The sequence below is a fragment of the Scylla paramamosain genome, unplaced genomic scaffold, assembly GCF_035594125.1.
Source record: "Scylla paramamosain isolate STU-SP2022 unplaced genomic scaffold, ASM3559412v1 Contig86, whole genome shotgun sequence".
Classification (NCBI taxonomy): domain Eukaryota; kingdom Metazoa; phylum Arthropoda; class Malacostraca; order Decapoda; family Portunidae; genus Scylla; species Scylla paramamosain.
Genome location: NW_026973751.1, coordinates 77,424 through 95,037, shown reverse-complemented (window position 1 = coordinate 95,037; position 17,614 = coordinate 77,424). Strand labels below are relative to the sequence as shown.

At 41.3% G+C, this 17,614-nt stretch overlaps 1 protein-coding gene across 2 annotated transcripts in view; it reads right to left on the bottom strand.

Annotated features, from left to right (window-relative positions):
• Positions 1-17,614, bottom strand: part of LOC135098831 (uncharacterized) — a 35,722-nt gene that overhangs the window by 13,487 nt on the left and 4,621 nt on the right. The window contains exons 1-5 of one of the 2 annotated variants that reach the window (XM_064001231.1): positions 13,917-13,987; positions 8,087-8,200; positions 7,792-7,888; positions 7,529-7,643; positions 3,234-3,412 (exon numbers count right to left, since the gene is read on the bottom strand). In XM_064001231.1, the coding sequence (XP_063857301.1) occupies positions 7,596-7,643; positions 7,792-7,888; positions 8,087-8,200; positions 13,917-13,972 (315 nt within the window). In that variant the 5' untranslated portion in view covers positions 13,973-13,987 and the 3' untranslated portion in view covers positions 3,234-3,412; positions 7,529-7,595. Of the gene's footprint in view, positions 1-3,233; positions 3,413-7,528; positions 7,644-7,791; positions 7,889-8,086; positions 8,201-13,916; positions 13,988-17,614 lie in introns of those variants that run through there. The other variant, XM_064001232.1, reaches the window with a different exon arrangement.

Genomic DNA, 17,614 nt, shown 5'->3' with positions numbered 1-17,614 from the left:
TATATATATATATATATATATATATATATATATATATATATATATATATATATATATTATAGAGAGAGAGAGAGAGAGAGAGAGAGAGAGAGAGAGAGAGAGAGAGAGAGAGAGAGAGAGAGAGAGAGAGAGAGAGAGAGAGAGAGAGAGAGAGAGAGAGAGAGAGAGAGAGAGATAACCAGAAAAGCAAAGAGATGGGCGAAGCTGTAAGATGTTTGCTGTCAGCAGCTCCACTCACACTTCTGATTTTGATGCAAACCTCAATGCTTCACAAGAAGCATGAAAGTTGTTATTACATATGTAGTAGTCATTTCTCTTACTTTAAAAATTGCATATACTTTTCAGATCATACTACAGCAAATAACATTCATTCAATGCAAAAATTTGGAAATTTATTGTGGATCTCTACCAAAGTTCCAATTTTTCAAGTGCACTTGAACAAATAGCAGTGGCCAAAGATGACAGTGGAACCCTATTACAGCTGAAAGAACTTTATTGGTTAGCCAACAACAAAAAAGGATGACAGTGGAACGGAACCCAGAACTCAGTAAGGAAAGCCAAAAGATCACCAGCAGAGCAGCCATAACAGACAGAACCCATACTGGTGATCAGGTATAAGCATACCAGAGTGCAATAACAAAAAAAAAATATCACAATAACCAATAAATCAATAATGATAACCTTAACAGTAATAACCAGTAATCAATAGCTGGTAATAAATTTATTCCCTGATAACAGGTAAGTGGTAAATCAATGTATCCAAAATTCCGACACCAGTGATAACAATATTGATGTCTTAAGTAAAAAAAAATCAGTAAATCCAAATCTTTATTTTCATCTTTACCTCAGAAAACTTAGAAAACCTTAGAAAAAAACATTCAAATTCAATGTTTATTATGTCTATTCACAAATGAAAAGTACTGTTTTAAGTAAAATAACTACACTTGATTTTGAAAGTTTAAAACTTCAACATGCTGGTGTTTCAAAAACTAAAATTATCAATTATCACTGGTTTGGAATCAAAGGTATTGGCAACACCGATGAATTGATAATGTGGGAAAAATAGTTATCAGATAACTAATAACCCAATATTGCTATTATGGTAAATTATCTCGCTAATTTATTGTGATAACATCCACCTAAGGATATAAGGTTGTGAAGAGATGGATGTTAAAGAATCTTCCTGTTGGGGATAGACTAAAAAATTAAAGCAATAGAACAGTAGTTTGAAGGATTATAGCAGTCACCCTTTTTAGGAACAGGCTGAATGTAGGCAAACTTCCAGCAAGAAGGAAAGGTAGATGTTGATAAACAGAATTGGAAGAGTTTGACATGGCAAATTTTTACTTGGTACAATTTTGGAGAACAACAGGAAGGATCCCATTAGGTCCATAAGCCTTCTGAGGGTTAAAGACAGAGAGGGCATGGAAAACAACATTATGAAGGATCTTAATGGATAGCATAAAGTAGTTGCAGGGTGGCAGAGAGGGAGGAACAAACATTGAATCATCCAAGGTAGAGTTTTTAGCAAAAATCTGAGCAGAGTTCAGCTATAGAGATAGATGAGATGGCACTGGGAGGAGGGTAGGTGGGAAAGAAGAAGTAAAGTTATTGCAGATATTTTTGGCTAGGTGCCAGAAGTCACAAGGGGAGTGAAAGATACTGACATTTTCTATTGATGGAGGAGTTTTTGGTTAACTGGAGAACAAACTTCGCATGATTCCAGGCAGAAATATAAGGTGCATGAAATACAGGTGGTGGAAGGCTCAAGTAACCTTTGTGAGCCACCTCCCTATCATGTATAGCACAAGGACAGATTGAGTTGAACCAAGGTTTGGAAGGTTTAGGTCAAAAGAGAGTGAAGAATGTATACCTCCATGCAAGACATTATCACCTATTTTATGTGCTCAGCACACAGAGACAGGTCTGACATTGAAGCAGTAGTCATTCCTTGGAAAATCAGCATAATACCTCCTCAGGTCCCCCAATTAGCAGAGGCAAAACACCAGAGACACCTCTTTAGGGGATCCTGAGGAGGAATTGAAGTCATCGGAGATGCAGATATGAGATTATGATTGAAAGACCCCAATGGAGAAGACAGAATGACAGCATAAGCAGAGGGAATAAAGGTTAGGAGAAAGTCAAGAATGTCGGGCCTATCTCAAAGACAGTCAGGGATATGATTTGGGTGTTGCACTTATGTTCTAAGTCATGGAAGACAGTAAAGTTAAAGGCTAGCTCACAAGTTTGGTCAGTGAAGGGAGAGGAAAGACAAAGCTTGTGGTGAACAATGAAGTCTCCAAGAAAGCAGATCCAGTAAAATAGAAGAGAGTTAGGATGTGCTCCACTATGGAAGTTAAGTAGTCAAAAAATTTTTTATGGTCAGAGGAGTTAGGTGAGAGGTATACAGCAAAGATAAATTTAGTTTGAGAGTGACTCTGTAGTTGTAGCCTAATGATGGAAAACTTGGAAGATTCAAGAGCAATGGCACTAGAGCAAGTTAGATGCAACATCCAGCTTTGGATTGAAAATGAGGACAGAGAAAGTAGAAAGGAACAGGGAAGGGGCTACTGTTAGTTGCCTCAGACATCTGCATTTTGGTGTGGAAAAGATGAGGTTTAATAGAAGAGAGGTGGTATTCTACAGATTGAAAATTATGTCTAAGGCTGCAAATGTTGCAGAAGTTAATGACGAAAAAATTGTGTGGGGTATCAAGGCTCTTAGGGTTGATACAAAAAGAGCAGTCTGACCTGGGAACATTTGTGGTCTCCTCCCCAGATGGAGACTCTGAGGCTGGTGTATGAGTTGCCATATTTTTTTTTATTTTGAGTGAAGGGTGGATGTAGTTATATGAAGGAAGTGGGCAGGCTATGACTGAGCCCTTGTGTTGTGAGGCACAAAGAGAAACATTCAGTGAGGCCACAGCTGGGTCATTGGAAATTTCACAGCACCCCCCGATCAAGTAAGAAACTGGCTCAGTGCTTGAGACTTCACTGAGAGTAATTATTGTTTTGGCAGGTGTCTACTGCCTCCTCCTCCTGGCCATCCTTTACTAACATTCAGAGCAATGTTAGAATTTGTTTGCATGGACACACTGAGATAAGAATTAATAGATTATCTGTGTTTTTTCATAGCTAAAAGACTACTCAAGTGGCTATAACACAACAAAAAAGTTGCATGTGATTATAAAAAAAAGATATCTAGCAGTAGAATAATCATAAAAGTAGGCAAACCTGAGGTCACGGTTGAGATCTGCCAGGATTTCTCACACCAGCCAAGAGAAAGGCAGCTTGGGAATGAGTGTGTTCCAGGTGCACTGGTAGTGGCGGATCTCTCTCAGTGCTACGGTGCCAGGACGACACCTGAGCTTGCGGGCAGGGGTGCTGCCACCTTTACTGGCTGACTTGGAATCCTGTAAGCAGTAACACAGATAAGTTACTGTGTTTGTTGACACATAAGACACAGGAAAAAATATACATTATGAAGCAAATAAATAAACCACCTGATGTCTAATGTGCTACAATACTGTGCCAATTTCCAGTCACATACTTTAAGAAAAAATAAAATAAAATGGAATAGATAAAAGAAAAGATAAAATACAGGTTTTGAGTGAAAAGAAAAAAATAAATATTTTTACTTCCAACTGCTCACAATGGATGGAAGTCTTAACGTTTGCCAGGCTGAGGAGGATCCCTCCCTATCACTTCCCCCTCTGATTAATTACCAGGAGGTGGGACTACCTGCCTATCTAGCCTTATGAGATTCTGAGATCCCATTCATGTTTTATCTGGTTGATAGCACTGGATGTGGATAAGCCCAACAGCGCTCCTCTCAAGCAGGTCCAGGATTCAGGATGAGTGACCAATGGTGGCCACCTTGTCTCACTGGTGGTGGTGAGGGTGAAGGGGTAGCCAGTGCAGCATCCCTTGACGGTCCCTCATGGGCATCCCTTGACAATACCTCCAGCAGGATTGAGTTACTCCCCATGTCTGCCTGGGGGGTTACACTAGCAGGTGGCCTGGGCAGGAGAGTGGATGTCTGCCTGCTTGTGTGTTGTGGCCAGGAAGGAAAGAGGGAGGCTCGCGCAGTCCTGAGGTTAAGTGTTGGTATGGTTCTGTGCAAGCCTGGCAGATGAGGATTGGTTAAGGTTCTTATCAGAAATACTTAACAACAAAGGATCTATGCTGTTGTCTCCTTCTACCTCCTATACCTAGCTAATATACTCCTCTGCCAGGTGTTGGCATGATTATGTCAAAGTACTCTCACTTTAGCAAATTACATTGTCCCTCATAATATGTTGTGTCCAGCATGTACATTTAGAACTTTCAAGAGGTGAGTGGAGTGTGGGTGAGAGACTTTTAGAGAAGACTATGGTAGTCTCTACCTTCTCAAATAAAAAAAAAATGCAATACAATACCAATAATGTTGAAAAGGATCGTTATGCCAATTATTTTTTTCATCACCACATGTGCCTCTTCCTTTGCCTCACATCTAGAGCACATCTTATGTGCTCTAGATGTGAGGCAAAGGAAGAGGCACATGTGGTGATGTTGGTACAAATATTACTGTAGTGAACTGTATGACACTAATAAACCACACTGAGTAATTCAAATCTCATGAACATGTTTCTTCCACACCATGATGAAACATAATGGATTCATGAATATTGTTTCTTCCACACCATGATGAAACATAACTGAAATTTTTAATAGGCTTGTTCACTGAGCAGCAATGTCATTTGGTAGCATACTCGGAATCATGATCAGGCACATGTATTGTGTAATTAGAAGAAAATTTTTTTGATGTTTTACCTTGTGTGCTGATTCCCCAGTCACATATTTAAAAAAAAAAAAAAAAAAAAAAAAAACTTAAGAAACAACTTTGTGTGTGTATATCACTTGCTGGTGTAACTTGAAGACTTCAGTATACCCAAAAGTTGCGCCCCCCCACAAAAAAATTATTGGCTTAAATGAAAAATAAATAAAGAAATAAATACTTTCACTATCACGCTCAAGACAACAAAAAAAAACAAAACAAAAAAAAAACAAGGAGGATCCCTATCTATTAAAGTATCTTTTGGGGCTGCAGCACCTAGCTAGCTAGCTAGCTAACTAACTAAATAAATTAATTAATATTACAAATCCTGGGGCTCTTATCTGTCTCTATATTGAGTGGATGTCCCTGCAGTTCTTGTAGGCAGGTTGGGGTCTAGGTGTATGGTGGCCATACACCTGGACTCACCAGTAGTGAAGATACAGTGGGAGGTGGCAACATTAGGGAAAGGCTCACAGGCAGTCCTGGTGATTCCTCACAAGTTCCACCATAACCCTGTGGTGTCTGTGGCTTCCTTGCTTGCACCTTGCTTCCCTGCAGTGACCTGGCTTCACCTCATCCAGCTGCTGGTTGACCAGGTCCACCTGGTCTCTTGACAGCACCTACAAGGAATGTTTTGTGTCACCTCTCTGCTGGTCGCTCCTCAGAGGGGTGTTGTCAGCACATGGTGGCCACCAACTCATCATTCATGCCTTCACTGGATGTCTGGGGTGAGATTCTTGGGAAAACAGTACACATCCTTGATTGCTGTGTGTCAGGGCCAAAGAGAGTGAGGATGGTAGCTTGGGTCATCTAGCTTAGTGCTGATATTGCTCTGTGCCCATCTGGCAGCTGGTGATTGGCCATGACTTGCTTCCGTACTACTTAAGGTGGGTTTTCACGGGGCTGAGTTTCCACCTGACTGCTTGCAGCCACCTGGAGTAGCTGGCAGGTTTCACCCGAAAACATTCACACGGTTGAGAGCAGCCCCTAGCCTGCTAGCCAGCTGCATGAAAAATAAAGAATCAAGATGGAGTCCTGCTCCTCCAAGCTGGTTGCTATAATTGTGATTGTGCTGCGCTTGAAGAAAAAGCAAAAGAAAAGATTGTAGACTTGTTCCTGGTATATATAGCCTTGCAGAGTGTTGTGCTCATGAAGCCTTCTGGTACACACATGCTAGGCTGCTTGCTTCCTCAGTGATGATGTAAAGAAACCAATTTCGTCCCTATTTTCAATTTTTTTGTAAATAAACTTGAATATTTTATTTACTTATTGTATATAATGGTAGTCAATGGTTATTACTAAAATTCTTTCCAATAATATTCTTCCTATTTTCAATTTCATATTGGTAGTTGTTCTCATCTGAGCCTGGAAAATTGCTGGGATGGCAGCTGATCAGACTGACAGAGCAGTTTCCCAGCTGCTCCAGCAATTCAGCAAATCCTGGCTGTGTTTCACTCCTGGCTGCAAGCAGCCACAAACTGCACTCCTGGCTACACAATTCTGGCTGCAAGCAGCCACAAAATGCCCTATGTAAACCCCACTTCAGTCCTCTAGAAAAAATCCTCCTGTTCCCTATTTGCTTTTCCCAAACCTAACTAATATCCTCCTCTGCCTGGGCTTGACATTATTACTGCACAATATTCACATTTCAGCAAGTTCTCTGGCCATTTCGAGTGAATGGCCAGTAACACATGCTTTTCAAAACCAGGTGGGTGGGGCACCTGTGAGAGATTTTTAGGGAGAACTAGTACAAAATCCACCCTTTAAGTATAAAAACCACAATATACTAACATTTTGGAATCACAATATTTTTTTGTATATTATGATCTCCATGCAAATTATATGCAAACATACTGAGACCTTGAGTATAGCATTTTGGAAAAGACAAATTTCTACACACTCCTACTTACTGTTGTTGTTTGATTTACATTTTTTTTATCATATATAAAACAATGTACATTAGTAACTAGGAGTAAATAATGTTCTTTGAGGCAATGAACTGTTACTATAAATCAATGCCAAGAGTGGTACAGCCAGTTCTACTAAACAAAAACTTGCCTTGCACCACCCTTGGGTTCTGACCCATTTTTGGATCAAGTGTACAGCTGGCAAAGTAGACAAAGACCGAGTGGCAAAATTTAAAAAAATAAAGACTCCCACCATGATACACTCTTACCAATAACAACTGGGTGTTCCTACACAGATTATTGAATATTATAATTTTCCCAGATTTAATATAATAATACATTCAATTATGCAAAAACCCTAGTAATATTTAGCAAAACCTAATATAAACTATTAAAATAACAATCTTGGTCAGTTTGGTTGAGAATAATGGAAAATAAGGATAATGTGTATCTCAAAGTCTTCAGTCCCAGGTTGAGACAAGACTTTCCACAAAAAAAAAAGTTCAATTAACAAGTGTAATAAGATAAATCCAATATGTGATAGATGTTTCAAATGACAAGAAATCAAGTAATTTTGGATGATTTTCCTGCAGCCCCAATGTCTCAGAATAAGGGAGAGTACTGGTCCTCTAGTAAAATACAGCAGATTGTTACAGATAATACAGATGTTTGTGTGGATAAAGAGGTGAAAGATTGGGAGTGTGAGGAAAAAAAGAGTAAAAACATAATTCTTAAATATGATTTTTAGGAGAAAGTACCAGTATTCCATAATGGATGGATGAACAAATAATGAGAAATATGTTAACCTTCTTTTTGCGATAGAAAGAAGAGCGGCAGTGCTTGGAGGGCATGGTGGGCAGCCTTGGTAGTTCCTCAGGTGGCTTGATGCTTCTCTTGTTGGTAGAGTTCACCAACCGTTTCCTACATGGGTGAGATGCATGTTAAATACGGTTGATGAAAGGCTGGGAGTGTGAGGGAGAAGAGAAAAACCTAACTCCTAGAGAGAATTTTTAGGAGGAAGTACTAGTATTTTGTGATGGATAGACGAACAAAAAGAGGAATACTGTACTGTTTTTTTTGTGATCTCCACTGCAGTGCTTGGAAGGGGTAGTGATTCCTCTGGCAACCTGGCGTCTCTCTTGGGGGTGGAGGTCACTATGCGTGCCCTGCAAGGATGAGATGCATGTCAGGTACAAATGAACATGGAAAGAGGCTTCAAAGTAATTAAGCTAAGGGAGTTAGTGAATTAAGTGTGAGGGAGTGTGAGGGAGAAGAGAAGAAAACATAACTCCTAGAGAGGATTTTTAGGAGGAAGTACTAGTATTCCATAATGAATGAATGAACAAAAAGAGGAATATGTGAACCTTCTTTTAGTGATTTCCACTGCAGTGCTTGGAGGCTGCAGTGGAGATGGAAGGGGTAGTGATTCCTCTGGCAACCTGGTGCCTCTCTTGGGGGTGGAGGTCACCATGAGTGCCCTGCAAGGATGAGATGCACATCAGGTACGAATGAACATGTTAAGAGGCTTCAAAGTAATTAAGCTAAGGGAGTTGGTGAATTAATTAACAATATTGTTGCGGTATTGGGGTGACGTTGGTGGTGCTGTACCACCGAGTGGTAAAGTTGGGTGTTGGCGGCACTGTAGTGAGCTGCTGGGTGGTAGTGAAGCTGGAGGCCACCAGTTGGCTAGAGCGCTAGCCAATCATCCACGAGCCAAGTCTATGCAGGGAACTGCTGCTGCCAGAGAGGCTGAGCTCGACCGTCTCCTACCTACACAACACGTGTGCTGATAAGCCAAGAAGATGCCCACAATACACTCCCCTTGTGCTACATTACAACACTCTTCCCCCGCCGCTGCCACTATGTGATTCTGTGCCCCAAAGCACGCTGTGAGGATTGCATGCCCTGGCAGCCTGAGACAGTGGCTACTGGGAGCTGAGGAGTGTGGGTGACAACTGTGTTGTCTGTAATAGTGCAGACTGTGAGTGGAGACAGTAAGTGACACCACCTCTGAGTTGTGATACTTTTGTGTGCTGTACTGCTGCACTGTGAGGTGAGACACATTACCCTGCGATAATAGATGCTTTGCTGAGTACGACCATGTGGAGTGTGGTTTACTTGTTCTGTGACGTGTTAGTGTGCCTTGTGCCTTGTAGTGCTGCTCTGTGCTGTAAATAAAGACTGGAGTGCCAGTGAGATGGTGTCTCATCACCCTTCCCCCTCTCAGTAGTCTGTAGAGTTCAGACAGGGACTGGGATGATTGGTACTTACATACAGTATATAAAGATAGATGATTTAATGAGTAATTACATAAATGCCAGATATAATGTCAGATCCTCATTAATTTACATTATGTCTGCTAAAGAGCCATTTATGGGGTGGCAAACCAGGCCATTATTTTTTAATATATAATTTACCATATAAAATATTTACTATGGCAATAGAGCAATCAATCTTGTGGACATATTCAAGTGTCTCTTTGTCTATTCACCCTTTGTTTCTGCTCCCAAACAATCACATTTGTGGGGTAGTTATACTGTGTCATAGATTTTGCTTGAAGACACCACACATTTTTTTCCTCACAATTCACTGCTGACAGCTTCAAAAGGTTCAAATCTGTCTTGTTGTAGTTACAGTGCAGTAATTTTGGAACTTCCTCATATCCACAGCTCAGAGTAATCTACAGCATGAAGTAATCACTTTTCCAGATTTTAGATATTATTGTAAAATCATCAATGATATCCTCTCTATCGATAGAGATCAAGTCTAAAATACTTGCCCTCTGTCTTTCCCTGTAGCAAGTAGGTTCCATTTGGTACCGAATAACGAAAATGATTATCACCTCCATGAAGGCTGTTATTGGTTGACTGTGTCCACCCTCACTTGAGTTCATGTCCCAATTAATTTCTGGATACTTGAAGTTCCCTATCATCATCAGATTGGTAGATCTCAAATCAGTGACAACTTGAATAAGTTCCATGAACTTGATATAATTTTCTGAGAAACTACTACTATCCATTTCAAACCCTATGAGGCATTATTTTTCACAATTATGTTATAAACAAACTGTTGAATCAATATGACATTTTGGCAAAACTTTTTGAAGTGTCCCCTAATTCATGGAACTACAGTACACTGCCAAATGTGTTTCATTACGAAGTTTATTTTTGTCTTTAAAGGCAAAGCCAGTAAATGCCAAGTACACATTCTGACAAGGGGAGGTTTTACATGATGTAGTTGTGACATATAAAGGGGATATGATGTTGGAGTAAGGTAAGAAAGGAAAGAGAGCTGATGAAGTAATACACACCACAACCACTCAGGGTTGGGAGAGAAAGAAAAGAAAAGAAAACCTAATTAGGTTTTTGGGGCTTAAAAAAAAAAAAAAAAAATTTACATACAAAAATTTATTTTTTATGTCATATTGATAAATAAGGTATATGTACATATACATAAATAAATAAGGTATATGTACATATACATAAAAAGTGTAAGGGCAGTCAAGCCTGACCCATTCATTTCCTGTACAGTACAAGTTAACACAGGCTTTGTCCAACCGGACCAACCTGCATCAGCACGACCTAAGCAAGTGTCTGTTTTTCATTAATAGAAAGTTTCAAAATCTTTCAAGATCTAACTCCCCTCATAACTTCTGGCAGCAAGTCAAAAACATCTCATCTATCCCTCCTTTATTTCAACCTGATGGCACCATTGCCATCTCATCTATCTCTAAAGATGTACTCTTCACTCAAACCTTTACTAAAAACTCTACCTTGGATGATTCAGGACTTGTTCCTCCCTCTCCTCCACCTTCTGACTACTTCATGCTACCCATTAAAATCTGTCACAGTGATGTTTTCCATGCCCTCATAGGCCTAATCCCTCAGGGTTCTGTCCTGTTACTCACTCTCTTCCTATTATTCATCAATGATCTTTTAAACCAAACTTCTTGTCCTATGCACTCATATGCTGATGATACCACCCTGAACTTTGCCATGTCTTTTCATGATGGTCAACCCTTCAGGAAGCAAACAGTTCACACAGGGAAGCCACAGAATGCCTGACTTCTGATCTCTCTAAAATTTCTGATTGGAGCAGAGCAAACTTAGTGTTGTTCAATGCCTCAAAAAGTCAATTTCTAATTTCTCCATCCATTAACTGAACACAACTTTCCAGACAACTATCCCATCTTCAATTACACTCAACTGTCCCCCTCTTTTACACTGAAAATCCTTGGTATGTCCTTTACTTACTTAATCCAAACTGGAAACTTCACATTTCATCTCTAGCTAAAACAGCTTCTGTGAAGTTAGACTTTCTGAATCATCTCTGCCAGATTTTCTCAGCCCCCCCAGCTGCTAATTCTGTACAGGGGCGGTATCTGCTCATGTATGGAGTATGCTTCACATATATGGGTGGAAACAAAAGCTTTTCATCTTATCAATCCCTCTCCTCTAATTGACTGTCTTCAGCCTCTCTCTCTCATTACCACAATGTTGCATCTCTTGCTATCTCCTACCATTATTTTTATGCCAATTGCTCTTTTGATCTTGCTAACTGCATGCCTCCCCTCCTAACGTAGCCTCGCTGCACAAGACTTTCTTCTTTCTCTCACCCCTATTCTGTCCACCTCTCTAATGCAAGAGTTAACCAGTATTCTTAATCATTCATTCCTTTTTCTGGTAAACTTTGCTTCTTTATTTTTACCTTCCAATGATTTGAACTCTTTTGAGAGGGAGGTTTCCAGACACTTATCCTGTAATTTCTGATTACTGCTTTTGACTGTTCGGGGACCAGCACCTCAATGGGCTTTTTTTTTTATTACACTTTTGCTGCTCTTTGCCGGTGTCCCTACTGCATGAAAAAATAACAAAAAACATTTCAAACCTTGCTTCACTCTAGATTACTTCTTAATTGCTTATTTAAGCTGATTCAAATATTAATATTATGAATAAACAAAAAACAAATAAAATCCCCCAAAAAAACAATAAACCCCCCTAAAAAAAAACAGTGGGCTAGGTTTTTATTTTTTAAACCCAGGTTTTTTCTAACCCTGCAACCACTACTGTCTGAATGTCTACTTGGTGCTTGCCAGCCAGTTCATACTCTTCCTTAATTTCTCATGGATTGTGGTCTTTTCTTATACTCATCTTGGAACATGTTTTTGTCACTATTTCCATTGTTCCTTCCTGTTTTCCTGTCTTTGTGGTACAGTTTCATTATCTCATCTCTGATCAACTTAGATGTGAAGGTAAGATGAATCAGTCTTGGCATTGGATTACCCGTTTCTTGGATCCTTCCAATGTGGTAATGTTACAATGGTCCATAATCTACTTTTAATTCTTGTAAAAGATTTGTTATCTGTATCTTGTCATCCTTTCCTCCCTCCTTCCTGTCCTTTGTCCTATTTTCTGTTACACTAAAGACCATTAGATTACTTTCTTCTCACTCTCCCTTCCCCTTCAGCAATAAATTCCCTTTACTTTAAATTCTAAAATGTCTTGTAAACTAGCTTTATGAGCATTCACCCTCCCAGCTGCTAACTCTGCAACCATTGTTACCAGTGGCGGCTCGTGACTGTTACTGATGGGGGGGCTGTCTCACATTCAGACAAATAAAATCTTAAATGCTTTTATTGTTATTGTTTAACAGGTAAATTTATAGTTTAAGCCAATGTCCCCAATTTCTACCCACGGCACCCCCAATCCCTCAAGCAAGCTTGGGGGCCTGTGGGGAACCGGGGGTTGGGGGGGAAGCCATATACGAGTGATACATGGACTTAAAAAATCTAGGGAAATTTCCTCAATATCTAGAGAAATCTAGGGAAATTTTCCTAAATCTAGGGAAATTCTCTATATCTAGGAAAATACCCCAAACTCTCCTTCTCGCAATTTGACAAGACACTGAGAAGCACCTAACCTAACCTAACCTAACCTGCCACGCAGGAAGATGCGTTCCTTCCAGGAAAGTTCCTTTAAAGTCAGAAACGCTGAAGTTGCACTGCTTACTGCGCTTCTTTTTCGGCAGCTTGCGGTACTGGCCGCAATACCACACACGTCTGTCACTGCGCAGCTTACACGGTGTGTGGCACTCGGGACACTCGACTGCAGTGGGTAAAACGCCGTGTTCCCTCAAGAACTGGTAGCACAAGTCGTCTTTGCGGTGAAACGTAGCGATGAACAGCCAATAATCAAATTTGCAACCAGCACAAGTAACGTCAACAGTAGCCATGGCGGAAGTGACCGGAAGCGGTGTGCACACACCTGCCCGCACAGCTTATGGGTACTTATAGAGACTTCCTATTGGTGCAACTCGTGGTGTTAAGTGGTGGTAGCACGTGATTGGCCCGAGGAATTATAGACACAGTGATCCTATCCAGCAGCTACCCACAATTCAAAGCATTAAACAACTGAAGTTCAGGCAACAATACACCATTTATGTTTACCTGTGGACTTAGAAAAAGTTGAGAGCGCTGTGCATTCCCAGGCCTATTGTGGCGTTATTATTAATTTCCGACAAGTAGTGTAATCATTAGAAATGATGTGAATAGTGAGAAGAACAAAATGAGGTAGGTTATTACCACGTAGTGTGTAATGGCTTAAACTATAATAATACCGTTTAACATACCATTGATTGATAGATTATAAAGACAGAGAGATAATTATTTAATTCTTCAGGTCTTATCCTAACAGTAAATGCTTGATTTCCTTAGTGCTGGCTTAGGCTATTTGAAAAGGAAGTCCATTCTCCTGTTCCTGTTTTGTGCAAACAGATCAATAACTTTTTCTTAACTTCTTAACTTCACATCCACAGAGCCATGCTTTCCTTTGGTACCAATCACAATTAAAACTGCGAATATACTTCTTGTTGTGGCTTACTCCTTCTTGCACAATTTTAATGTCTGGTAATGGGCGATTGTTTAAATTGCTACCTTCTCTTGAAGTGTTAACTGTGAAAAATTGAGTTCTTTCAATGCAGAAACCGTCTTTGCTTCTTGTGCCATTTTGCAAAATGCTGCTAGGCCTACCTGGGAAAAGAAACAAAAATACTATCTTATACGATGTTTCTGTGATTTTACACCATCTATGATAATCAAGACTGAGCACAAGCCATCACTGATCAATAATATTTTAAAATCATCCTTGACAAATTGAAAAACACGATCGAAAACAAGACCGACGCAAGAACACTCACCTAGCCACAACAACGGCCGAGACAAGACTGCGCTGGATGCAGTCCACACTCGCCATTCCGCCCGGGAAGCCTCCCCCCCATTTTTCCCCACTTTCCTATCATTAAATAGTAAATAATTTCCATACTTCCTCATTGTTTTGCAGCATTTTTTTTCATATAAATATATGAGAATTGGTGTTTTCATGTGAATGATAGTCAAACATAAATAAATTAACATTATTTTCGTGAATCCTAGAAATCCACTGGGGGGGGGGGGCTGCAGTCTCGCAGTCCCTATTGACGAGCCGCCACTGATTGTTACCTGTTCACTTGTAGAAGGCACTGAATGAGCAACCTGCTGAGATACTTCCCTTATAGGTTTTTAGAAGGAAACTAGCCATCTTGAATGATCAACTGCCTCAATTTTACGTCATCAAATTCCCTCAGCTGTGGTGAGTGTTCCCATGAGATGAGCTGCACTGCACCACAGCACCAGTTGCTTGCCCATAGCCATGCCAGAAGGTCATGCTGTTGGGTTCTGTGGTGTTTTCTCCTGCAGCGTCTCCTTTTCAGCAAGGCCACATCACCTGTTACGCAGGTACAGTGCCTACAATCCGTTATCTAAGTTTGGAGTGGATTGTGCTGTCCAAGTGTCTATTTTGTATGCTGCTGATTACCAGCAATCAAGCTTATGGCTTGTTATTGTTTTCGCTGGCCAGTGGCTGTTATCATGCTGTCCTCTGATTCAGGGGAAGAGTGGGCCTCTTTACCTCTTACTACCAGGGGGACCTGTAGATCTTCCATTGATCTTAGGGGCAAGGGCAGTAGCTCCAGTGGGGGTGCTGCTCTTGGCGCCAGCAGGAGGGTGGCCAAGCACTCATCTCGTCATGAGCCTTGCCTTTCAGGTGAAGTTAACACCACCTCCTGCCCTCTTCCCGCGGCAACACATGCTTCAGTCCCTCCTTCCCAATGGAATGTGGTTCTGGACACTCTGGCAGAGCTGAGGGGTGAGATTGCCCAGTTAAAAGTGAACAGGCAGGCCCCTTTCCCCCCTTCATGGTTGCTGGAGCTGACTGCTGCTTCTTCCCCTCCACGGCCTCAAATTGTTAATGATGGTGCTGGCCCCTCTCATGGGCCGATTCGTTTCGGTTTCCCTGCTAGTTTCTTGGGATTTTCAGAGGCCAGTAGTGAGGTTGATGATGATTATGTGCCGTGCCCAAGTGATAGTACCTTGCAGCTGGGTGCCAAGGCATTTGGCCTGCCCGAGACTGTTTCGGATGAAATTGACAGTAAGGTGGCAGACATAGTTAGCTTCCTGTTTGACAATGGTCTACGGGAGGATGACTACAAGTCTTTCTGTAAAGATGAGATTGTAATGAGACCTTCCAATTGTCCTGCCCTTGCCCCAGTGGAGTCCAACCCTCTGATCCTGGATGCACTTAGGGGGAAGTTAAAAAGACTGATTTCTGCTTGAAGGAGGTTAACAAGGATATCCTGAGGGCAGCGACTATTATTACCAAGTCACTGTTAGTCCTCGATAAAGTGGCCCAGGAAGACAATCACCCAGTGGTGGCCCATGAAGTGGGCATGATCAATGATGTCCTGACCTTGTTGGGCAATGCCAACTTCAGGAATAATTTAGCAAGGCGTTATGTCATGAAACGTGAAATTAATCACAGATTTACTCATCTTTGTACCAAGAAGGTAGCGATGGTAATGATGAATTTTTTTTTTTTTTTTATGTATGAAGGATACTGGCCAAGGGCAACAAAAATCTAATAAAAAAAATGCCCACTGAAATGCCAGTCCCATAAAAGGGTGAAAGCAGTGGTCAAAAATTGGTGGATAAGTGTCTTGAAACCTCCCTCTTGAAGGAATTCAAGTCATAGGAAGGTGGAAATACAGAAGCAGGCAGGGAGTTCCAGAGTTTACCAGAGAAAGGAATGAATGATTGAGAATACTGGTTAACTCTTGTGTTAGAGAGGTGGACAGAATAGGGGTGAGAGAAAGAAGAAAGTCTTGTGCAGCGAGGCCACAGAAGGAGGGGAGGCATGCAGTTAGCAAGATCAGAAGAGCAGTTAGCATGAAAATAGCAGTAGAAGACAGCTAGATATGCAACATTGCGGCAGTGAGAGAGAGGCTGAAGACAGTTAGTTAGAGGAGAGGAGTTGATGAGACGAAAAGCTTTTGATTCCATCCTGTCTAGAAGAGCAGTATGAGTGGAACCCCCCAGACATGTGAAGCATACTCCATACATGGACAGATAAGTCCCTTGTACAGAGTTAGCAGCTGGGGGCGGTGAGAAAAACTGGCGGAGACGTCTCAGAACGCCTAACTTCATAGAAGCTGTTTTAGCTGGAGATGAGATGTGAAGTTTCCAGTTCAGATTATAAGTAAAGGACAGACCGAGGATGTTCAGTGTAGAAGAGCGGGACAGTTGAGTGTCATTGAAGAAGAGGGGATAGTTGTCTGGAAGGTTGTGTCGAGTTGATAGATGGAGGAATTGAGTTTTTGAGGCATTGAACAATACCAAGTTTGCTCTGCCCCAATCAGAAATTTTAGAAAGATCAGAAGTCAAGCGTTCTGTGGCTTCCCTGCATGATATGTTTACCTCCTGAAGGGTTGGACGTCTATGAAAAGACATGGAAAAGTGCAGGGTGGTATCATCAGCGTAGGAGTGGATGGGACAAGAAGTTTGGTATAGAAGATCATTAATGAATAATAAGAAGAGAGTGGGTGACAGGACAGAACCCTGAGGAACACCATTGTTAATAGATTTAGAAGAACAGTGACCATCTACCACAGCAGCAATAGAACGGTCAGAAAGGAAACTTGAGATGAAGTTACAGAGAGAAGGATAGAAACTGTAGGAGGGTAGTTTGGAAATCAAAGCTTTGTGCCAGACTCTATCAAAAGCTTTTGATATGTCTAAGGCAACAGCAAAAGTTTCACCAAAATATCTAAAAGAGGATGACCAAGACTCAGTAAGGAAAGCCAGAAGATCACCAGTAGAGCAGCCTTGACGGAACCCATACTGGCGATCAGACAGAAGGTTATGAAGTGATAGATGTTTAAGAATCTTCCTGTTGAGGATAGTTTCAAAAACTTTAGATAGGCAGGAAATTAAAGCAATAGGACGGTAGTTTGAGGGATTAGAACGGTCATCCTTTTTAGGAACAGGTTGAATGTAGGCAAACTTCCAGCAAGAAGGAAAGGTAGATGTTGACAGACAGAGCTGAAAGAGTTTGACTTGGGTGACCTGTTCTCATGTTCCACATGTCCACATTTTTAGGCTGATCTGTGTTATCTTTAGCAACCCTTCTATTGATCTCTTTGCTTCCCAGCTGAACAAGCAGATCACCCCTTTCTGCTCCTGGAAACCCGACCCAGAAGCAGCTTACTTTGATGCCTTCTCTCTTAATTGGGCAAAGTTTGCACTTCCTTATCTTTTCCCACCTTTTTCATTGATCTCTAGGTGCTTGCAGAAAATGCAGGCAGAACAGGCAAAGGGATGGATAATGGTTCCGGTTTGGACGTCACAGCCATGGATGGGTATGCTACTCGGCAAGCTGATCAATTACCCCAGGCTGGTCAGGAAGTGGAGGGACATCTGACGCACTCGTCCTCACCAGAAGGGAACTCCCTCATGAGGCACACTCAGTTGATGGCATGCCTTCTGTCCGGGAGTCCCTCCAAGAGCGAGGCATAGCGCTCTGGAC